The sequence below is a fragment of the Sorex fumeus genome, unplaced genomic scaffold, assembly GCF_029834395.1.
Source record: "Sorex fumeus unplaced genomic scaffold, SorFum_2.1 ptg000098l, whole genome shotgun sequence".
Lineage (NCBI taxonomy): Eukaryota > Metazoa > Chordata > Mammalia > Eulipotyphla > Soricidae > Sorex > Sorex fumeus.
Window position 1 is genome coordinate 86,148,773 of NW_026606155.1, and position 17,679 is coordinate 86,166,451.

Here is a 17,679-nt window from a genome sequence, read left to right on the forward strand (position 1 = left end):
TCCTTTTTGGGTCACACCTGGCGATGCACAGGAGTTACTCCTGGCTCATGCATTCAGGAATATTACTCCTGGTAGTGCTTGGGGGACCATATGGAATGCTGGGAATTGAACCTGGGTCGGTCGTGTGCAAGGCAAATGCCCTATCTGCTGTGCTATCACTCCAGCCCCTCTCCTTGAGCTTCTCATGAACTCTGAGTCACAGCAACAAAAGTCACAAAATATAATTTCCAGAATAATAAAAATCACAAGAACCTAATTGCCTTAAAAAATTTTTTTTTAAAAAAATGTGTTCTTCCTAGAGACCTAGAATAGTTCTTGGCTTTTCTGTGTCCTCCTGGATCAGGGGAGGGCTCTGACCACACAGACCCGGAGCATCCTATGGGGCCGGGGTTGGGGGCAGCCTCTGGTCAGGCCTCACTATCACCCACATCTCAGGCCTAGTGACTTGTGCTCTTCTCAGGCCTGCTCTGACACTTTCAGCGGGTATAATTCCCCACGCACTCCTCTCTCTCTCTCTCTCTCTCTCTCTCTCTCTCTCTCTCTCTCTCTCCTTAGAAAAATAGAAAACCTGGGGGTAGAAGCCTGGGCCAGCCCTCCTGCTCCCCCCAGCTGAGGGCAGAGCTGGCTGTGCCTGCTGCCAGCCCTTTGGGCTCATGCTCCACCAACAGACACAGGATCCGTGCGGCCCCGGGAATGCTTAAGGCGGGCACTGGCTCTTCATCCGCTTCTTCTTCTCCACGGCCAGGCGCAGGGCCTGAAGGAGCTTGTCCTTGTTGTTCAGGATGTTGTACTCGCAGAGCTTCACCAGCTTGTCGAAGTTGGCCTCTGTGTATGTCAGCTCCTTGGTGGCATAGGGTGTCTCGGGGCCGTAGATGTCCACCTGGCCCTGCTCCAGCTCCTCGGGGCTCCGCTCCACACCTGGGGGCCACAGGACGCACCTTAGGGCCAGATTCACTCCCGGGGTTGTCACCTCCCTAGTTCCACCTCCTTTCCTGTGGCCAGCCCGCCCACAGAGGGCCACACCTCACAGAAACCATGCACGGCTCCCTCCCCAGGCGCCGCAGGGTCATCCTGGCACCCAGACCAGGCGCCAGATTGTCAACCACTGCTGGACAGGCAGCAGGGCAGAGGCCTACGTTGCTAGCTCTTGGCTGGGCTTTTCTCTGCTGCCCAAGGCTGGTGGGGCTGGGCTTGCTGGGAGAGCTGTTAGACATGGCTCATGTGTGTTCTGTGTATCTCGGAATGAGCATCTATGCATCTAAGGAGCTCTCAGCCTCGGGGTCACTCCCAAGTGATGTTCATCACAGGGGGCTTACCTGGGGCCTTGTACTGTTGGAAGGTGTCATTGATGAGTGGGAAGAAGATGACGATGGGGGCGCCGGGCTCCTGGGGGTCCTGCATCAGGTAGCACTCCTTCAGGTGGTCCTCCTCGCCCTGCAGCTCGTACTTGGGGAATGGGATGTTTTGCATGGAGCAGTACTCACACGTTTGCCTCATGGGCTGCAATAGCACAGGGTGCCCGGTGAGTTGGTGTGGGGGAGGGGGTGCAGGAGGGAGGCAGACATGGGCTCAGCGCCGACCTCATCACAGACAGCTGTGTTCAATGGCAAGCTTCTCCCCCCAAGTAAAATGGGGGAAGAAGCTTCCTGGGGTGTCTGGCTCAGAGGCAGAACCTTGTAGATGGGGGTGGCACCCCAGGGTGCCACAGCCACCGGAGGCATGGACTTTAAAACCCACACACGCCACTGGGGTGGGGAGTTTATTAGCACCATGTGGTAGAAAGAGCAGGAAGCCAGGCTAAGATTCACTTCTGGTGGTTGTCTGTTTCATGCTCAGGAGCTGTAAGATCTTTAGCAAGCCACTCACTTTCTCTGTGCCTCAGTTTCCTCAACTCGCTATGATTCAGTTGGGAATAACAGCGTTGTGTCAACCTGATCATCTGCCCCCACATCCCCTTCCCTGACTGCAGAAGAGGACTGTATTAAAGAGGACCCCAAATTCATATCTTTCCCATAAACAGGCTGGAACTTTTCAATAGCAATCAGCAAATCAGTAACAATCTGTCCAGGCTCTTCAGTGTAATTACCGGAGGCTCCTGTTCCCTGAGGGCAGGCTGCATCATGATTATCTGGAAACTGGCTAACACATGCTCTTAAAGCAGGGAAGTCTTTAGAATTGATGGGACCCTATTTTAAGGAAGGGAGTTTAGGCCACGCCTGGTTAGACATGGCTCATGTGTGTTCTGTGCATCTCGGAATGAGCATCTATGCATCTAAGGAGCTCTCAGCCTCGGGGTCACTCCCAAGTGATGTTCATCACAGGGGGCTTACCTGGGGCCTTGTACTGTTGGAAGGTGTCACAGGTCAGGGGACTGTCCTGTGAACTCATATGGGGAGTCGGGGATCAAAGGAAGGCTAGCCACTTGTAAGACAAGTGCCTTACCGGCAGAACTAGCTCTCTGGCCCCTGACTGGGCTCTAATAACTCTTTCTTTCTTTCTTTCTTTCTTTCTTTCTTTCTTTCTTTCTTTCTTTTTTTATTGTGTGTGTGTGTGGGGAAAATACCCAGAATGCTCTGGGATTACTCCTATACTCAGGAATCACTCCTGATGGTGCTTGATGGATCATATAGGATGCTGGGGATTGAACCCGGGTTGGTTGCCTCCAAGGCAAGTGCCTTACCTGCTGTACTATCACTCCTGTCCCACTATTAAGGTTGTTATTTTTTTATATATATATAAAACTCTCCTTTTTAAAAAATTTTTGGCCGCTGTACAATTGCCAAATACAGGAAATGTTCAGATGCAGGAATGGCATTGGATTTGGTGGCAGAAGTTTGCATGATCCCACGTTGCTGAGTGGAGGAGGGGGGAGAGAGAGAGAGAGAGAGAGAGAGAGAGAGAGAGAGAGAGAGAGAGAGAGAGAGAGAGAGAGAGAAGGAGGGAGAGAGGGAAAGAGGGAAGGAGGGAGGCCAGGGAGGCCATGAGGTGGCCTCAGGGTGCCCTTAGCCCCATTTCTCAGACTGGCAGTTTCCAGATACTGGCCCAGCCCTGACTCAAGGGCAGCCTCTGCCGGCCACACTTGCCTTTGTCTGGGAGCCTGCGCAGTAGTTGAGGTGGATGATGAGGTCGATCTTTCTCTCAGGTCTGAGGAGGGGCGGGTAGCTGGAGTTGACAAAGAATGCTGTGTCCAACAGGCACAGGTGGTTTGCAGACGCAGTCAGCTGGTTTGGGAACCCATCCAGCACCGTGTCTGCAACAGAGGCTTTCTGTCACCCTCACGCCTGGGCGACCACCTCCTTACTGCCACAGCCAGAGGCACTTGTCCAGGCTGGGGCCCCTGCCCCTCCGCTGGGCCTGCGGTCCTGTCCTGGGCCAGGATGCCCTCTGAACGCCCAGGTCCCTCTGGCTGGGTCAGAGGAGGACAGCATCATCTTGGCTTTTACATGCATAGAAAACCCACGAGGTCCCACTCCCCAGGTATGGGTGGGTTGATGGGGCAGAGGCTGGCCAGGCCTGGTGCCTCTTGCCCTGCTCTGCCCCAGGCAACACAGACAGGGATTGTCAGACCATTTACAGGCTGTGGTGATAAAAGGGCAAGTCAGCCTAGTGTCTCAGCAGGTTGGGGGGTCGGGGGGGAGGCCCTGAAGATGTGAGGTCACACTCTACTCGCTGGGACCACCCTCTGAGAACGGAGCTGATTCTGCCAGGCAAGCACTGTGCTCTGTTCACTGCTGCTGTGGATCACTCGGATGTGGTTTAATTGGTGCAAATTGCAGCGCCCAGCATCAATGTGTTAACTGCACCGGTGTAAGCCCTCTCCCTGACGTGCTTGGATGGCCCCGTGGGTTGGGGCAGCCCCCGTTCCACAGCATGAGCACAGGGGGGCTCTTGGCTGCCATGACCACCTTCCTCCCAGCAGAGGCGTGGGGGTGCCCGTCCCCCCTGGAGAAGGCCGCTGTGGGGGAGGCACCTTTCCACATGGAGAATTGGCCGTTCTGGAGGTAGTCGCTGTGCAGCTGCAGCCCCAGCAGGAAGTTGTGGAACTCAGACACGAAGGGCCGCCGGGTGAGTATGCTGCGGAAAGTGTTGGACAGCCACGTGGCCGGGAGCACCACTGTGGTGTCCAGGACGGCGGCATCACATTTGGGGATTTCAGGCAGGAGCGGCTCATCCTCTGTGGGGCAAGAGGAAGGACCCGTCACTCACAAGACATGAAGTAGGGGGCCGGTTGCCCCCAAGGAGCCCCACACAGACCATGGATCCAGGTGAGCTGGGTGCAAGGAGGGTGGAGGGGGGTTGGGGGTGGGATGGGTGAGTTGGAGAGCAGGGGCTGGGTGTGAGGAGGGGGAGGGGATGTCGGGGGGCCCAGGTGAGCGGGAGAGCAGGGGTTCAGTGTGAGAAGGGTGCGAGAGCCCTCCTCCACCCTCAGAACTGAGACGGTTTGCAGGTGTATCAGGCAGAGCTTCCCTGGTTTTAATACTGACAGGGCAGACTCAAGCCGGGAGTGCTGACAGAGCAGCTGTCATGTGCTCAGGCATCTCTCCTCACTGCCCCTGGACCACCTCCCCAGCCCAGCACAGATGGCCCAGCGTCCCGCCAGCCCCCTGCCCCAACAAGACACCCCTTAAACCTCGGAGGTCTCTGGATCTCTGTGGGTTCCAGGGAGATGCTGAAGCTCATGGAAGGTACATGGGATCTCAGTCTGGCTACACCCAGTCCACTATTCCCTGGGGGTCACCCACCGATGTCGTGTACTCGCTCCCGTGTCCACCGGTGGAAGAACTCCTCCGAGGTGTGGCTCAGGTTCCAGGCATCCAGCAGGTTTAGGGAGAAGATGCTGCTCCATAGGCCTAGGGTGCAGGGGCTGCCATGAGTGGCTGTCCAGGGCCGGGGACACACGAGATGGGGTCCCCTGACTCCGATCCAGTGCAGTTCAGCAAGGGAACAGGTCATCCCCACTCTCAGCCCTCCTCCATCCCTCAGAACTGGGAAGGTTTACAGGTCTATGAGGCAGATCTTCCCTGGTTCTAATGTTCTCAGGACAGACTCAAGCCCCGATGCTGCCCTTCACATAGGTCACCTGCTCAGGACACAGCATGGCACTCAGGTGTAACTAGGTAACGTGATGCTCTCGCTTGCTGCCATAACATAGAAATGCTATGTTACAACTAACACTCCTATAAAATCCTCACACCCACTCAACTACCTATCTTCTTTTTTTTTTCTTTTCAGTTTTTGAGCCACACCTGGCAGTGCTCAGGGCTTATTCCTGGCTCTGCACTGAGAAATTACTCCTGATGGGGCTCAGGGGACATATGGAGTGCCAGGGATGGAACCTGAGTGGATGCATGCAAGGCAAATGCCCTGCCAGCTGTGCTATCTCTCCAGCCCCCCCAAACTACCTTCCTTCTAAGATAGGTTTTACTCTTGGGCGCCAGCTGCACATGAGGAAACTGAGACCCAGAGAGGTTTGATAATCTGGCCAGTTGGACACAGCTAGTAATTGAGCAACTGGAGTTCAAGTCTGTGATTTAACTGCAGAACTTGGAACCACAGGCCCTTCTGCACCCATGATGGGAGCAAGAACAAGCCTGGGTGGGCCAGGGCTCCTGGGGGAGACAGTTGAGTTGGGGGAGGGGGGCATCTGAGACGTCTATACGAATGTAGGGAGGACAGAGGGCCGCAGACCACTAACTCAAAAGGCCACCACCCTGAAAGAAGCTCAAAAGATGGGTCTGGTTTTAGGGTGCCCTGGGGGTGCAGCTAGGCCTCCAAAGAGGAGAGCCGGGGGGATAGACCCCAGAGCAGGGGATGGACCCCAGAGCAGGGGCCCACAGGAATTGGCTCGTGGAGGAACAGAGATGAAGGGCTCGGAGCTGGACTGGGGTCCCCCCACGCCTTCTGCCTTCACCCTGTGGCCCTCCCTGTCTGCTCTAGGATCTCAGAGGGTTAGGCAGCAGGGGAGGGGAGTTGCAGTAGGTTCCATCTCAGCCTTCTCTTCCCATCCTGGTTCTCAGCAGACCCTGGAGGCCCCTGGAGAGCAGGGAATTGGAGGGTCCCTCTGCTCTTCAGGGACCTGGTGCCCCATGCTAGTCCCCCCACGTGTGGACACAAACCGTACCTAGGATGAGGGAAGGGGCAGATGTCAGAAGGGCCCCAGCCCAAGGAGTGGCTCAGGACAGAGAGCCTCCCCGTCAGACCCCCATTCTGGGTCAGGAGCCCCAGGACTCACCTAGCATGTAGCACATCCTGGACTCCGGGATCCTCTTCATCAGCCGCCCCATGAAGAACTCGGAGCCGAAGAGCTCGCTGGGGATGTAGGCCCCATACTTCTGCAGCCCCACCTCATAGGGGGAGAACTCGCACCATTCTGCAGGCAAGAGCCGGAGGCTGGGAGCGTGCGGCCGCAGTTCCCCCCGCACGACACAGGGTGGCGCCCGCGACCGGCTTCTCTTGTCAGGACCTTTCCAGCGCCAGCCAAACCCTGCAGGACTCCACCTCATCCCACCCCTTCCGGAGGCTCACCGGCCCCACCTAACAGCAGGATTCTGGAAATGGGGGGCAAAGCCCATTTCTCCACCTGTCCGTTCAGCCTTCTGATGGTGGTGGTAGGTTGGCAAATGTGTGGAGGTTGGGGGCTGGGTACCTTTGCCCCTGGAGAATGCCCCTTCCCGGCTCCCCAACGTCACCTCTGAAGTCCTGGTTGCTGACATCGTCCTTGACGTTGATGGTGAGGTAGATGGGTAGGGGGTTCTGGCCGCGGCTCAGAGCCTCACGCTGCTCTGACAGTTTGCAGTCATTTTTCTGTGGGGGAAGGAATGTTCAGGGGGGCAAGGAGCAGACAGGCAGCCCGGGGCAGCCCGGAAGGAGGGGGCAGTTTCCATCCCTGGCAGCCCCTCTCCTGCCAGGCTGTGGTGGGGTCCCAGTAAACCACAGCACAGCAGTTCTTACAATGCCCCCTTACTGGATTATCCAATGTCCCCTCAGCCTTAGGCTGCACACCCAGGCAAAACAGGACCAATGGAGCAGGACCTTTAATTTAGGGCTGAGACTCAGTCCTTCGGTCTCCTCCTGTCTCAAGGTCCAGAGGATGAGAAGGGAGTAGGCGGCCACTCCAGCCTCCTCTGCCCTCCTTCATATCCAGTGACACCACTGCTTGCGAGGATTTTGCAGTCTGGGTTTCCCGGCAAATTTATTATTATTGTTATTATTACTATTATTATTATTATTATCATTATTATTATTGGTTTGGGTCCATATCTGGTGATGTCTAGAGGTTACTCCTGAGTCTGCACTCAGAAATCACTCCTGGTGGTGCTCGGGAGACCATCTGGGATGCTGGGGATTGAACCCCAGTTAGCTGTGTGCAAGGCAAGTGCCTTACCTGCTGTACTATCTCTCCAGTCCCCCTGTCAACTTTATTTGTGATAAAAACCACCACCACCAAAAACCCAATAACATTGAACACTGAGAACAGTCACAGAAGGCCTCACTGAAGTAACATGGACTGAAATGGCTCTGGCGTTTGGCTGTCGGGGTCATCTTGGGGGTCCCCTCTGTGTGGTGACTGTGAGAAGGAGCCCAGTCAGACACTGGTAACAAAGATTGTGATTACTGATGCTCAGCAATCTGAAGTGCGTCTGTTCTGCAGCTGCGTGGTGGGGACACTGAGGCAGGCCGACTGGGGTGTGGGGTTACCTTCTCCTCTAACAGCTAGTTTGGCTTGGAGGACTCGTTAGAACCTTCTAGAACCTTCTAAACCATGTGTGAGGGTGCTTCCTCCCAGCCTGTCTGGTCTCTGCTTCCTGAGAGCTCTCCAGCCCTTCCCTGCATCCTCCTTTCCCCAGACCCAAGGCTGCCTCTCTTCTGGGCTCAATCTCAGGCCCCCCTTAAGATCTCAGTCACATCAGAACACGATGTTGAGAGACAGTCCCCCGTCCGCCGCATCAAGCACTCCAGTGACACACCGTGTTCCACCCCGGCCCCTGCTGTGGGGAAAATGGGAGCAGGTGGCCCTACCTCGTCCCCCAGACAGGCCTCGATGAGCAGGCCCCAGAAATCCGTGAGGGTGACCTTGTAGCCCTCCTGGCTGCGCTGCCGAAGCTCTTCCTGGAACACAGCGAGCTGCTCCGGAAACAGGGCTGGCAGCTTGTCCTTGACCACGTGCCTCCGCGCCTCCATCACCGCCCGCTCCAGGTTTTTGGAGGACCAGTCGGGGTCACGATACAGGGTGGCCATAGTCCTGGAGAGAGACAGCAGCATGGACGTGGCTGAGCCAGCCCCAGTCCCTGCACCCCCAGACCCTGGCAGGAAACAGGGAGGTTACAGGATGCCTCGTCCGCCAGCAAAGGAGTCTAGAGGGAAGGAGCCTAGAGGGAAGGATACTCTGCCAGGGCAGGTGGGCGCCATGCTGAGCCCCTCCCTGCAGCCTCCGGGGGTTGGCTAAAGAGCAAAAACTGTTAGGGACAGTGAGTGTCATGCCTGAGGGACCCCCACTCCCTACGCTCAGGGGTTCAGACTTGGAGGAGAAGGGAACTTCACCACAGATCCCCTGCAGCCCCGACTCCTTACCATGTGGCCCCCGACAGGCCGGTGATGTAGCAGGCGCAGTCGATCATGTTGAGCTTCTGCAGCCCGAGCAGGTGGCCATACATGGCGCTCATGGAGCGGGTGCCACCCCCCGTGGCCATGATGGCAATGCGCGGGACCTGCAGGGGGGCAGTGGATGGGCAATGCTGGGAGTTGCCCAGAGGGACAGACAGACAGAGGCCGGGAGAGGCCTGGGGTGGAGAGCAGTGAGGGGGTGCGCCCGGTGCCAGCCAGGGGGCGCTGAACCTCCTCTGAGCTCAGGGAGATTGGAAAGTGAGCATGGATAAATGAGTCTCGGGAAACAGGGAGGAAGTGGGACTCTCTGAACCCTGGTGGAAGGTGGTGTCTGCCACTGCTGTGAGTCGGGCGGCAGCCCAGCCCAGCACAGGGAAGAGACACAAGTTCTCCCAGCTGTGGAAGGGCAAGAGGCAACTTAAAAAAATTCTTCTGTGGACCAGAGCGATAGTACAGCAGGTAGGCAGTACTATCTTGCACATAGCTGACCTGAGTTCAATCCCCAGCACCCCATATAGTTCCCTGAGCACTGTCAAGAGTAATTCCTGAGCACAGAGCCAGGAGCGATGCCTGAGCACTGCCAGGTGCGGTGCAAAAACAAAACGAGAAATCGTTTTGTTTCTGTGCAATGTTCTGTGCAATGACCAGTGATGTGCAGGAGCTGCTCCAAGCCATGCTTGGGGGACCATGAGGTGCTGCAGATAGAACTTAGGGCTCCCACATGCAAAGCATGCACTTAAACCCTTCAAGCTATCTCTCTGCTTTTTTACTTAATTTTATCTATTTATTTTGGTTTGGGGGCCACACCCAGCAGTGCTCAGGGCTTACTTCTGGCTCTGCATTCAGAAAACACTTCTGCTGGGGCTTGGGGTGCCATATGGGGTGCTGGAGACCAAACCCAGATTGGCCATGTGCAAAGCAAGCACCCTACCCACAGTACTATTTTAAAATAATTTTTAAAAATATTTTAATTTTTTGTTTCACAGTGCTCAGGGCATACTTCTGACTTTGTGCTCAGGGATCATTCACTCCTGGTGGGGTAACAGGAACAATATGGGGTTCTGAGGATGAAACCCAGATCAGCTATGTGTAAGGCGTGTGCCCGCTGTATTATGGCTCCAGTCCCTAATTTATTTTTTATTGAGGTAACGTGTTTACAAGAGTGTAAATGTTTATATGCTTTAGAGCTGTGAAAGAAACAGAGCCACACCTGCCCTGGTTGACACCTCTGCCCTCGCAAGGCACTGTGTTGGAGGGGAGAGGCTGACCCCTCAGCTCCTACTGCTCGTCTGCATTTTCTTCACCCTGCAGTGTTGAGTGGCAGGGGTGGGGTCTGGTATCTGAGATTAAACTCAGGACTCCACACATGCAAGGTCTGCCCCCGTGGGTAATCTTTATTGGGGAACATGCATATTTTGGAGGAGAGAGGATTGAAAAATGAGGAGCCTCAGCCCTCAGGGATGGGGGGTCTAAGGGGGACAGGGAGTGCCCCGGGAGCCAGCTCAGGCTGGCAGTGCACTGGGAGCACAGCTGGGGCTCTGTGATCTCTGTCTCTCCCCTGCCCACCCCCTCCCATGTGCGCTTGTGCACACACACATTCACACACCCATGCACGCATGCACGCATGCACACACACACACATGCATATGTACATGCACACATACACACAGGTGCAAATAAACGCACACACATGTACACACATGCACACATGACTCATGCATGCACACACACCTGCACATATACATACATGCACACACATGGACACAGACACAAACAGTACACACGTACACACATGCATGCACACACATGTGTACACACACATATACACATGCACACACATACATGCATGTGCACATGCACATATGCCCATTCACACACATATGCACATATGCACGTACCCACTTGCACATGCACACAGATACACTCATGCACACACAGAAACACATACGCATACACATGCATGCACACACATGCACAACTAATGCACAAACACATGCACACACATATGCACACACACTTTCACACATGTACACACACACACACACGGCTGGGAGACAGACTGGAAGGGCTGTGGTGGTGGGAGGATGGACCCACCTCGTCAGCCTGCAGGTCCTCCTCCAGCTGCAGCACCTGCTTCAGGGCCTGGGCCGCCACCGCCTCTCGCTTCTGCAGAAACTCCTGCTCAGCTTGGCACACGCTGAAGCCCAGCCGCACATCCAGTGGTGGGAAGCTGTGGAGAGAGGACTGGGGCTGAGGGGGTCTGTGCCTTCAAGCTTCATGCAGGAAACAGTGCTGGGGTGAGGGGAAGCTCTTTGAGACTTAGACTTCTTAGACTTAGACTTCTCATCTGTACAATGGGGCCATCTTGCTCCCCTCCCTCCACTGGCATCTGCGTGAGGTAAGACAGAGAGTGGACAGGCCCTGACGCCCTCTCTGGTACCCCGAAAGCAGGTGGGAGCAATCAGGGGGGCAGGGAATCCTTTGTCTCCTCAGAAAAGTTCAGGATGGCTTTTCCCCAGCCCCTTTTTCTAATTCGAGGCCATTCTTGGGTGAAAAGGAGCCCCGAGATCCGCAGGACCCATCCCTCTAGACAAAACTCTGCATCAGCGCTCTGGGAGCTGGCCCAACCAGGCCATGTTCCCGTCTGGCTGGCTGGAACTCCTGCTTGGGGAAGCGCCTCCTGCTCCAGGCTCATAATCGTCCCGTGAGTCTGTGGCCACTCAAATCTGTCCCCGCCCTGATCTCACAGCTCTGTAGCGCAGGCGGGGCAGGAGCTGCCACAGCATGCCTGGAGCTTGCCCTCCTTTCATTCCATCCCTGCCCTGAACCAGTCCAGGCTGCCCAAACTCTGCCTGCCTTGTCCCACCTGCCGCCACTTCTGGTAAGGACCCTGAGAAGAGCCCAGGAGTCATTCCGGTTCTGAACCTCTGCAGGACCTCTCGCCTTCACGAGATGCCCCCTCTACCTCACCACCCCCACTGTCTGCGCCTCCATCCTGTGCATCTCTCCCCAGATCCAGTCCCTCTACCAATGTAACTGGGCAGTGGGCCCTGAGTCTTACTGCTGTGATTCACATCCCCTTGAAGGGAAAGCCCTGGAAGGCTCCCAGCAAGTTTCCCATGCTCTAACACAGGGCAAAGGTACAGAGCAACGGGGAGAACTCTTTCCAGGGCCTCAGGACATGGCAGCCAACACAGCAGCAGGAGCTGACAGTTACTGAGCTCCATGGTGGGGCAGACTCCCAAGCACCTCACGTGAGTTCATTCATGGAGCCTGGAAGCAACCCAACCAGGGGTAGTGCTCTCGATTCACTCCAATTTACACAGATACAAACTTGTGTTCAGGGACACAGAGCTAATCCAACCCTCAGTGGAAACTCTAGCAACTTGACTTTCTATCAGGGTGCCAACATTATTCAAAGGGGGAGAGAAGAGACTTTCAATAAACGGTGCTGGGTCTCCAGAAGTTCCACTTGCCAAAGAAGGAAGTCAAGCTTCTATTTCACACTGTCTACAAAAAGTAAACGAACTCAAAATCCATCATAGACCTGAATGTGAGCACTAGAATTCTGAAACTCCTGGAAGAAACTGTGGCTCCAAGTCCTCATATCCTGGATTAGATCAGGGGTTCTTAACGATACTTGCAAAAGCCCAGGAGATAAAAGGAAACTCTGTAAATCCACTGGGATTCACCAACACATAGCACTTCTTTGCTTCCAAGGACACCAGCCAGAATGTGAAAAGAACACCCCTGGAATAGGTGGGAGTGTTTGCAAATTGTGTTTTGGATAAAGGGTTTGTATCAAGAACATAGAACTCTTAGAACTGATGAAAGGGACATAACTCACTTTAAGAATGGGCAAAGTGGGCTGGAGCGATAGCACAGCGGGTAGGGTGCTTGCCTTGCAAGTGGCCGACCTGAGTTTGAACCCCAGCATCCCATATGTCCCCTGAGCACCACCATGAGTAACTCCTGAGTGCAAAGCCAGGAATAACCCCTGAGCATTGCCAGGTGTGACCCACAAAGACAAAAAAAAAATGGGCAAAGAATTTGTTTGCCCAATGATGATGTACAACTAGTCAACAAGCCCGTGAAAAGAAGTTCCCTGACATGAGCCCTCAGGCAAATGCCCATCAAAACCAGGCACACCCCAGGATGGCTAAGTCAGTGGGGTGGGCGGAGACAGATCACGTTACCAGGTCGCAGACTTCATGTGCAATTCACAGTTGTCGCTCTGGGAAGCAAAAGAAGAAAAGTGTGATTGGGGTAGCTGTTCGAAGCTAAAGGGCCTGGGGCAGAAAATGAAGGCCCACGTCACTGTTCCTTCTTATCCGCCTGCCAACACGCACACGCGCGCACTGCACACCCCAGCATGCTCTCTCCTGGACCACCTCCCCAGCGTCCCTCTGCTCCCGCACTCTCTCTTAAAGGGCTCCACTGTGCTCAGCTCTCTCCCATCCCATGGCTCTTCTATTCTGCTGAAGACACCTCATGAGCTGCCATCCCCCTGGCCGTTCCCCTCCCCGAGCTGTCCCCTCCTCCCTGCCTCAGGACCCCCAGTGAAGCTGCTCTGGAGGCGCCCTACCCTGACCCATGCTCTCACCACAGGCAGGGTCCTGGCCTCCCTGTCTCGGAGACCGCCAAGGGGCTGGCAGACGGGATCCTTCCAGCCCACGCCACAGCAGAGCTGGAAAGAGAGGCGGCGTCTGTAAGGGGGTTGGCGAGGGGCTCCTCTGGCAGCCCCACCTGCCCAGCCCCACCGCCACCCTGCCCTCGCAGCCCTGTACCCCACAGCTCCAGGAGCTCCTGGGCCGCTCCACGTGCATGCGGGGCCGGAAGTACTGGGGGTAGTGGAAGCAGGCGGGGTTGGCGCAGTGCGAGAGGCGCTGGGTGTGCTCGAAGGACTCCTTCACGGTCACCAGGAGGTCCTTCTCTGGAAGGGACAAGAGGGTTGGACCCCGGGAGACTCCCTTCATCACCCTGCTTGGCCTAGTGAAAAGCCGGAGACCCCTGGATTAGGCCCAGGCCGGGTGAAGTGTCCCAGAATCTCCCCGCAGGGACTGTGTTCTTTCCTTGCTTATTTATTTATTTTTGGTTCTCAGGGCTAACTCCTTGCTCTGCGCTCATGGGTCACTCTTGGCAGACCTTATGAAGTGCCAGGGATCATACCTGAGTCTGCCACATGCAAGGCAAATCCACACTTGCTGCTATATTATCCCTCTGAGTATACTATCTCCCTCCCCTTTCCTTCCCTCCCCTTCTTTTAAAATCTATTTTTTTTGGAGTTTGACAAATTTATTAGTATTTTAGTAAAGATATTCATTTCAGTCATTTCTCTCTCCCGACATAGGTTAAAATCTATTTTTAAAATTTTATTTTCATATTTACTTTATTTAGGCACTGCGATTTACAAAGCAGTTGAACAGAGTTTCGGGCATTCAATGTTTCAACTCCAAACTCATCACCACTGTCAGAACCCCTACACCGATAAGGGAATCTGCATCTTAACTGGGCAAGGGGAAATACTGACAAATGAGGTCCTGGGGAAACCCTGGGAGAGTCTGGGTCCTCTGTCTAGTCTCCCCCAACCCACCCCAACCTCCCTCCTACCGGTTGAAAGCGATCCCCACCACAGGGCCAGTTTGGAGGAAGAGGCCTCCCCCCACCGCTCCAGGTCTGGAGGCTCTGCTGCTTCCCACATGGGCGGAGTTGGAGGCCTTTCCCCGGTGGAATGGGAGGGGCCTGGGTCTCGGCCAGCTATGGGATTCTTGGACTCTGGGGCTCAGAGGAAGAGCCCTGAGTGTTGTCAGTGTCCTTTGGTTGATTGCTGAGTTAGGCACTGGACTAGGAACACCTGTACTGGCAGGGGTGACTCACTGACCAGGGTGGGCTACGTGGGCAGCGCCATGCCCAGAGCATTCAGCAGCTCGAGTTGCAGTGACATGAAGGGGGCTGGAAAGGTAGCCTCTTGTGAGGACCCCAAGGAGCCTCATCAACCTTCTGGTTCCCTGATCCGAGGGGTTCCGATAGCATGCGCTCCCCTGGCGACCCCAGGCAGAGGTCAAAGGACTCACTTTTCCCGTACTTCTTTCTCCTCCTACATTCAGCATAAATATCCAGGCGGGAGACTTGCCGGGACTGAAACAGAAGGAGGGCAAGATTGGCTGCCGGAGCAGGGGTATGCAGTAGAGGACAAGCTCAAGGCCGCTTCTCGAACCCTGGCTGTGCTGACCCTAGTCTCTGAACCCCATCAAGGCTGTTTGAGAATCAGTGTCCAGAATAGACCCAGGCTGCCGGTCACCAGCCGCAAGGGGCCACGTTGTCTGTCACACCACAGGGCCCCTGAGGGGTTGCTCTGAGAGCACCAGAGGGAGCCTTCTATGCTGACCCTGAGAACTGAAACATCACTAAAGACCGGTGAAGCCGTGAGCTCCAACTCCCATGGCCAGAGTTTTACCAGGACCCACCGCCTGGTCTCCTGAGGCTTTGGCTGTGTCTGGTTGAAACGAATCAGCATGGCTTAGATTACTCAGGTGTGCTGTGCCCAGGGAGAATCTGGGGGAAATTGGAGACTGGTTCTGGGAGGAGGTTGCATCCTCTGTGGGGTGCCCACAGGAAGCAGTGTCTCTGTGTGTGTGTGTGTGTGTGTGTGTGTGCGCGCGCACACACACACACATGTGTTTGTGTGAGGTAAGGTCTGACAGGAAGGGGCGTCCCTGTGGGTTGATAGGAGACACAGAACCTGGACACTGACATCCCAGAGCCCGCAGCCACTCCAGCCCTATCTACCACCCTCTGGTGACTCCTCTGGTCCCCCATTTGTGCTGGGCCTGGGGCTTCCTCGCACTGTTCTGGTCCCCAGAGAGCAGCAGCCACCGTGGGACCAGAAAGACAGTTACCACCAGCACGCCGTTTGTGATGAGGGTCTCGGGTGGATCAGGGCTGAAAAACAAAATGAGGAACTTTGCTCAGTGACACTGGTCTATTGATTGATTGTGGTGCCAGGAGCAAACCCAGGGCCTTACACTTGCATAGTGAGTGTTTTACCACTGACGGACACACATACATATATATGTACACACACATATATACTTTTCTTTGGAGGGTTGGGGTTGTTTGGGTCCCTCCAGGTGGTGCTCAGGGTTACTCCTGACTCTGAGCTCAGAGATTGCTCCTGGAGGTGCTCAGGGTATCTTATGCGGTGCATGGCAAATGCATACCCCTGTACTATCTCTCCAGCCTATGTCAGTTTAATCATTCTTGACTGATTTCTTACAAGGGTGAGGAAGAGCCTGAATAGAGTCAATGGTAAGAGGGCAGAAACTTTTTGGTCATTATGAAAACGGTTGGCTTGAAAAACCTTCCCTCTGTACGCTGTAAGGAGAAACATGGGATTCATTGAAAATAGAATGTTCAAGGGTCCCTGGAGTGGCTTAAGGGCTAAAAGCACCTGCCTAAGAAGCTTGAGATCCTAAATTTGATCCCTGGCACTGCCTACATGCACCCAGTGTGGTTCCTGCAGCTCTCTGGGACTTCCCCTACCCCGGTGCCACACAAGAATGCCATGTCTGCTGAGTTGAGCACCGCAGCTAAAGCATGTCCCTGCTGTGAGATAGACGTGTGCCCGCTAATGAATACCCTAGCCACGTGTGTGAGACATGGGCAGTGCACCTACAGCAACGAAGGGAGAAGGGAAATAAGAAAATGGCTAAGTAGAAAGTCCAGGATAAAAAGAGACAAGCAGATTCACAAATTAGAAGGAAGAAGTTTCCCTCTAAATTAGAATTGTCTTTCCTGCCTACCCACATCCAGCTATACAGAGCAGCGGGCATAAGAAGGTGATGGGGGGCCGGACAGACAGCTCAGTGGGCTGGAGCACAGGCATTGCTTGCATTGTATCTCCAGTACTAAATTGGTACCTAGAGCACTGCCAGGAAAACCCCCCTGAGTGTTGAGTTGGGAGTACCTCCTAAGCACTGCTCATAAAAAAAAAAATAGACCAAAAGATCCAGAGGTTTCCACCAGCAGTGGAAACAGTCAGGTAGCGCTCTGTCTCGATACACCGTCTTTCTTTTTGGAGTTTCTGATCCATACGAAGAGGGGCCTGGAGGAGGTATAATGTCCTTAGGTTCTCAAGCCAAGAGTACAAGCTTCCAGGATAGCAGAGCCACAACTTCTATGCTAAAGCCAAGCCCAAGAGGACTCCAGACTAGCTCTGTGGGCCAATCTGACATCAATCATTTTGCAAGTTACTTTCTCATTTGGTCAGAGAACCGGTTGCCTTCCTAAAACCGGTTGCCAACCCCAGAGTCAGAGGAGGTAGGGAGCCCCGAATTTCTCCAGCGTGAGACTAATAAACTTGAGTTTAATTTGTCCAATTAAAGGAAAACATAAGTTGACTTTTAACGAGGCTCCACAAGTCGTTCCAAGAGCCCCAGGCAGAGCTTCTCCCAGCTGGAGACAAGCTCCTGCCCAGCTCCTGCCTCTCCTCACCCATCCCGTACCCTGTCCTGTCCTTGGACTAAACAAGAGTGCAGGGTCAAGAAGAGAGGTGAGGGGGTGCCCAGTCACCAAGCATTCTAGAATAGACCCTTCCCCTTCCCTCGCGGCCCCTGCTCTGCCCTCTCTCTTAATCCTTTCACCCAACCTCCAGTGCAATTCCACCAGGTTTTAACATAATCAGCCCCACACAGCACCTTGGGCCACTGGCATATTGAAAAGGGGGTGGAAATAACCCCTTTATCAAGCCTGTGATGCCCCTGACTAGCTTCCAGAATTGCCTTTAGAGGGGTTTGGTTGTGGGGCTGTGGTGAGGGGGTTGTTTTAATAATTGGGATTGAAGAAATAGACCCTTGGTCCAGGCCTCTTCCTCTTCTGCCTAGATTCAACAAGCCCCCTCCCCCAGACCAGTATACTGGGTTTGTAAAAATAATTATAATTGGGTCAGAAACATAGTACAGTGGGTAGGGCACTTGCCCTGCATGTCACAACCTGGGTTTAATCCCCAGCATCCCATATGGTCCCCCCCGATCCCTGCCAGGAGTGATTCCTGAATACAGAGCCAGAAATAACCCC

At 54.6% G+C, this 17,679-nt stretch overlaps 1 protein-coding gene across 2 annotated transcripts in view; it reads right to left on the reverse strand.

Moving 5' to 3' along the window:
* Nucleotides 1-640: 640 nt before the first annotated feature.
* Nucleotides 641-17,679, reverse strand: part of PLA2G4E (phospholipase A2 group IVE) — a 62,631-nt gene continuing 45,592 nt past the window's right edge. For both annotated transcript variants that reach the window (XM_056134286.1, XM_056134287.1), the window contains exons 6-20: nucleotides 15,504-15,546; nucleotides 14,679-14,742; nucleotides 13,392-13,537; nucleotides 13,208-13,291; nucleotides 12,801-12,838; nucleotides 10,699-10,834; nucleotides 8,572-8,708; nucleotides 8,020-8,242; nucleotides 6,690-6,804; nucleotides 6,233-6,370; nucleotides 4,743-4,850; nucleotides 3,971-4,174; nucleotides 3,084-3,250; nucleotides 1,317-1,500; nucleotides 641-918 (exon numbers count right to left, since the gene is read on the reverse strand). In XM_056134286.1, the coding sequence (XP_055990261.1) occupies nucleotides 698-918; nucleotides 1,317-1,500; nucleotides 3,084-3,250; nucleotides 3,971-4,174; nucleotides 4,743-4,850; nucleotides 6,233-6,370; nucleotides 6,690-6,804; nucleotides 8,020-8,242; nucleotides 8,572-8,708; nucleotides 10,699-10,834; nucleotides 12,801-12,838; nucleotides 13,208-13,291; nucleotides 13,392-13,537; nucleotides 14,679-14,742; nucleotides 15,504-15,546 (2,008 nt within the window). In that variant the 3' untranslated portion in view covers nucleotides 641-697. The remainder of the gene's footprint in view (nucleotides 919-1,316; nucleotides 1,501-3,083; nucleotides 3,251-3,970; nucleotides 4,175-4,742; nucleotides 4,851-6,232; nucleotides 6,371-6,689; nucleotides 6,805-8,019; nucleotides 8,243-8,571; nucleotides 8,709-10,698; nucleotides 10,835-12,800; nucleotides 12,839-13,207; nucleotides 13,292-13,391; nucleotides 13,538-14,678; nucleotides 14,743-15,503; nucleotides 15,547-17,679) is intronic.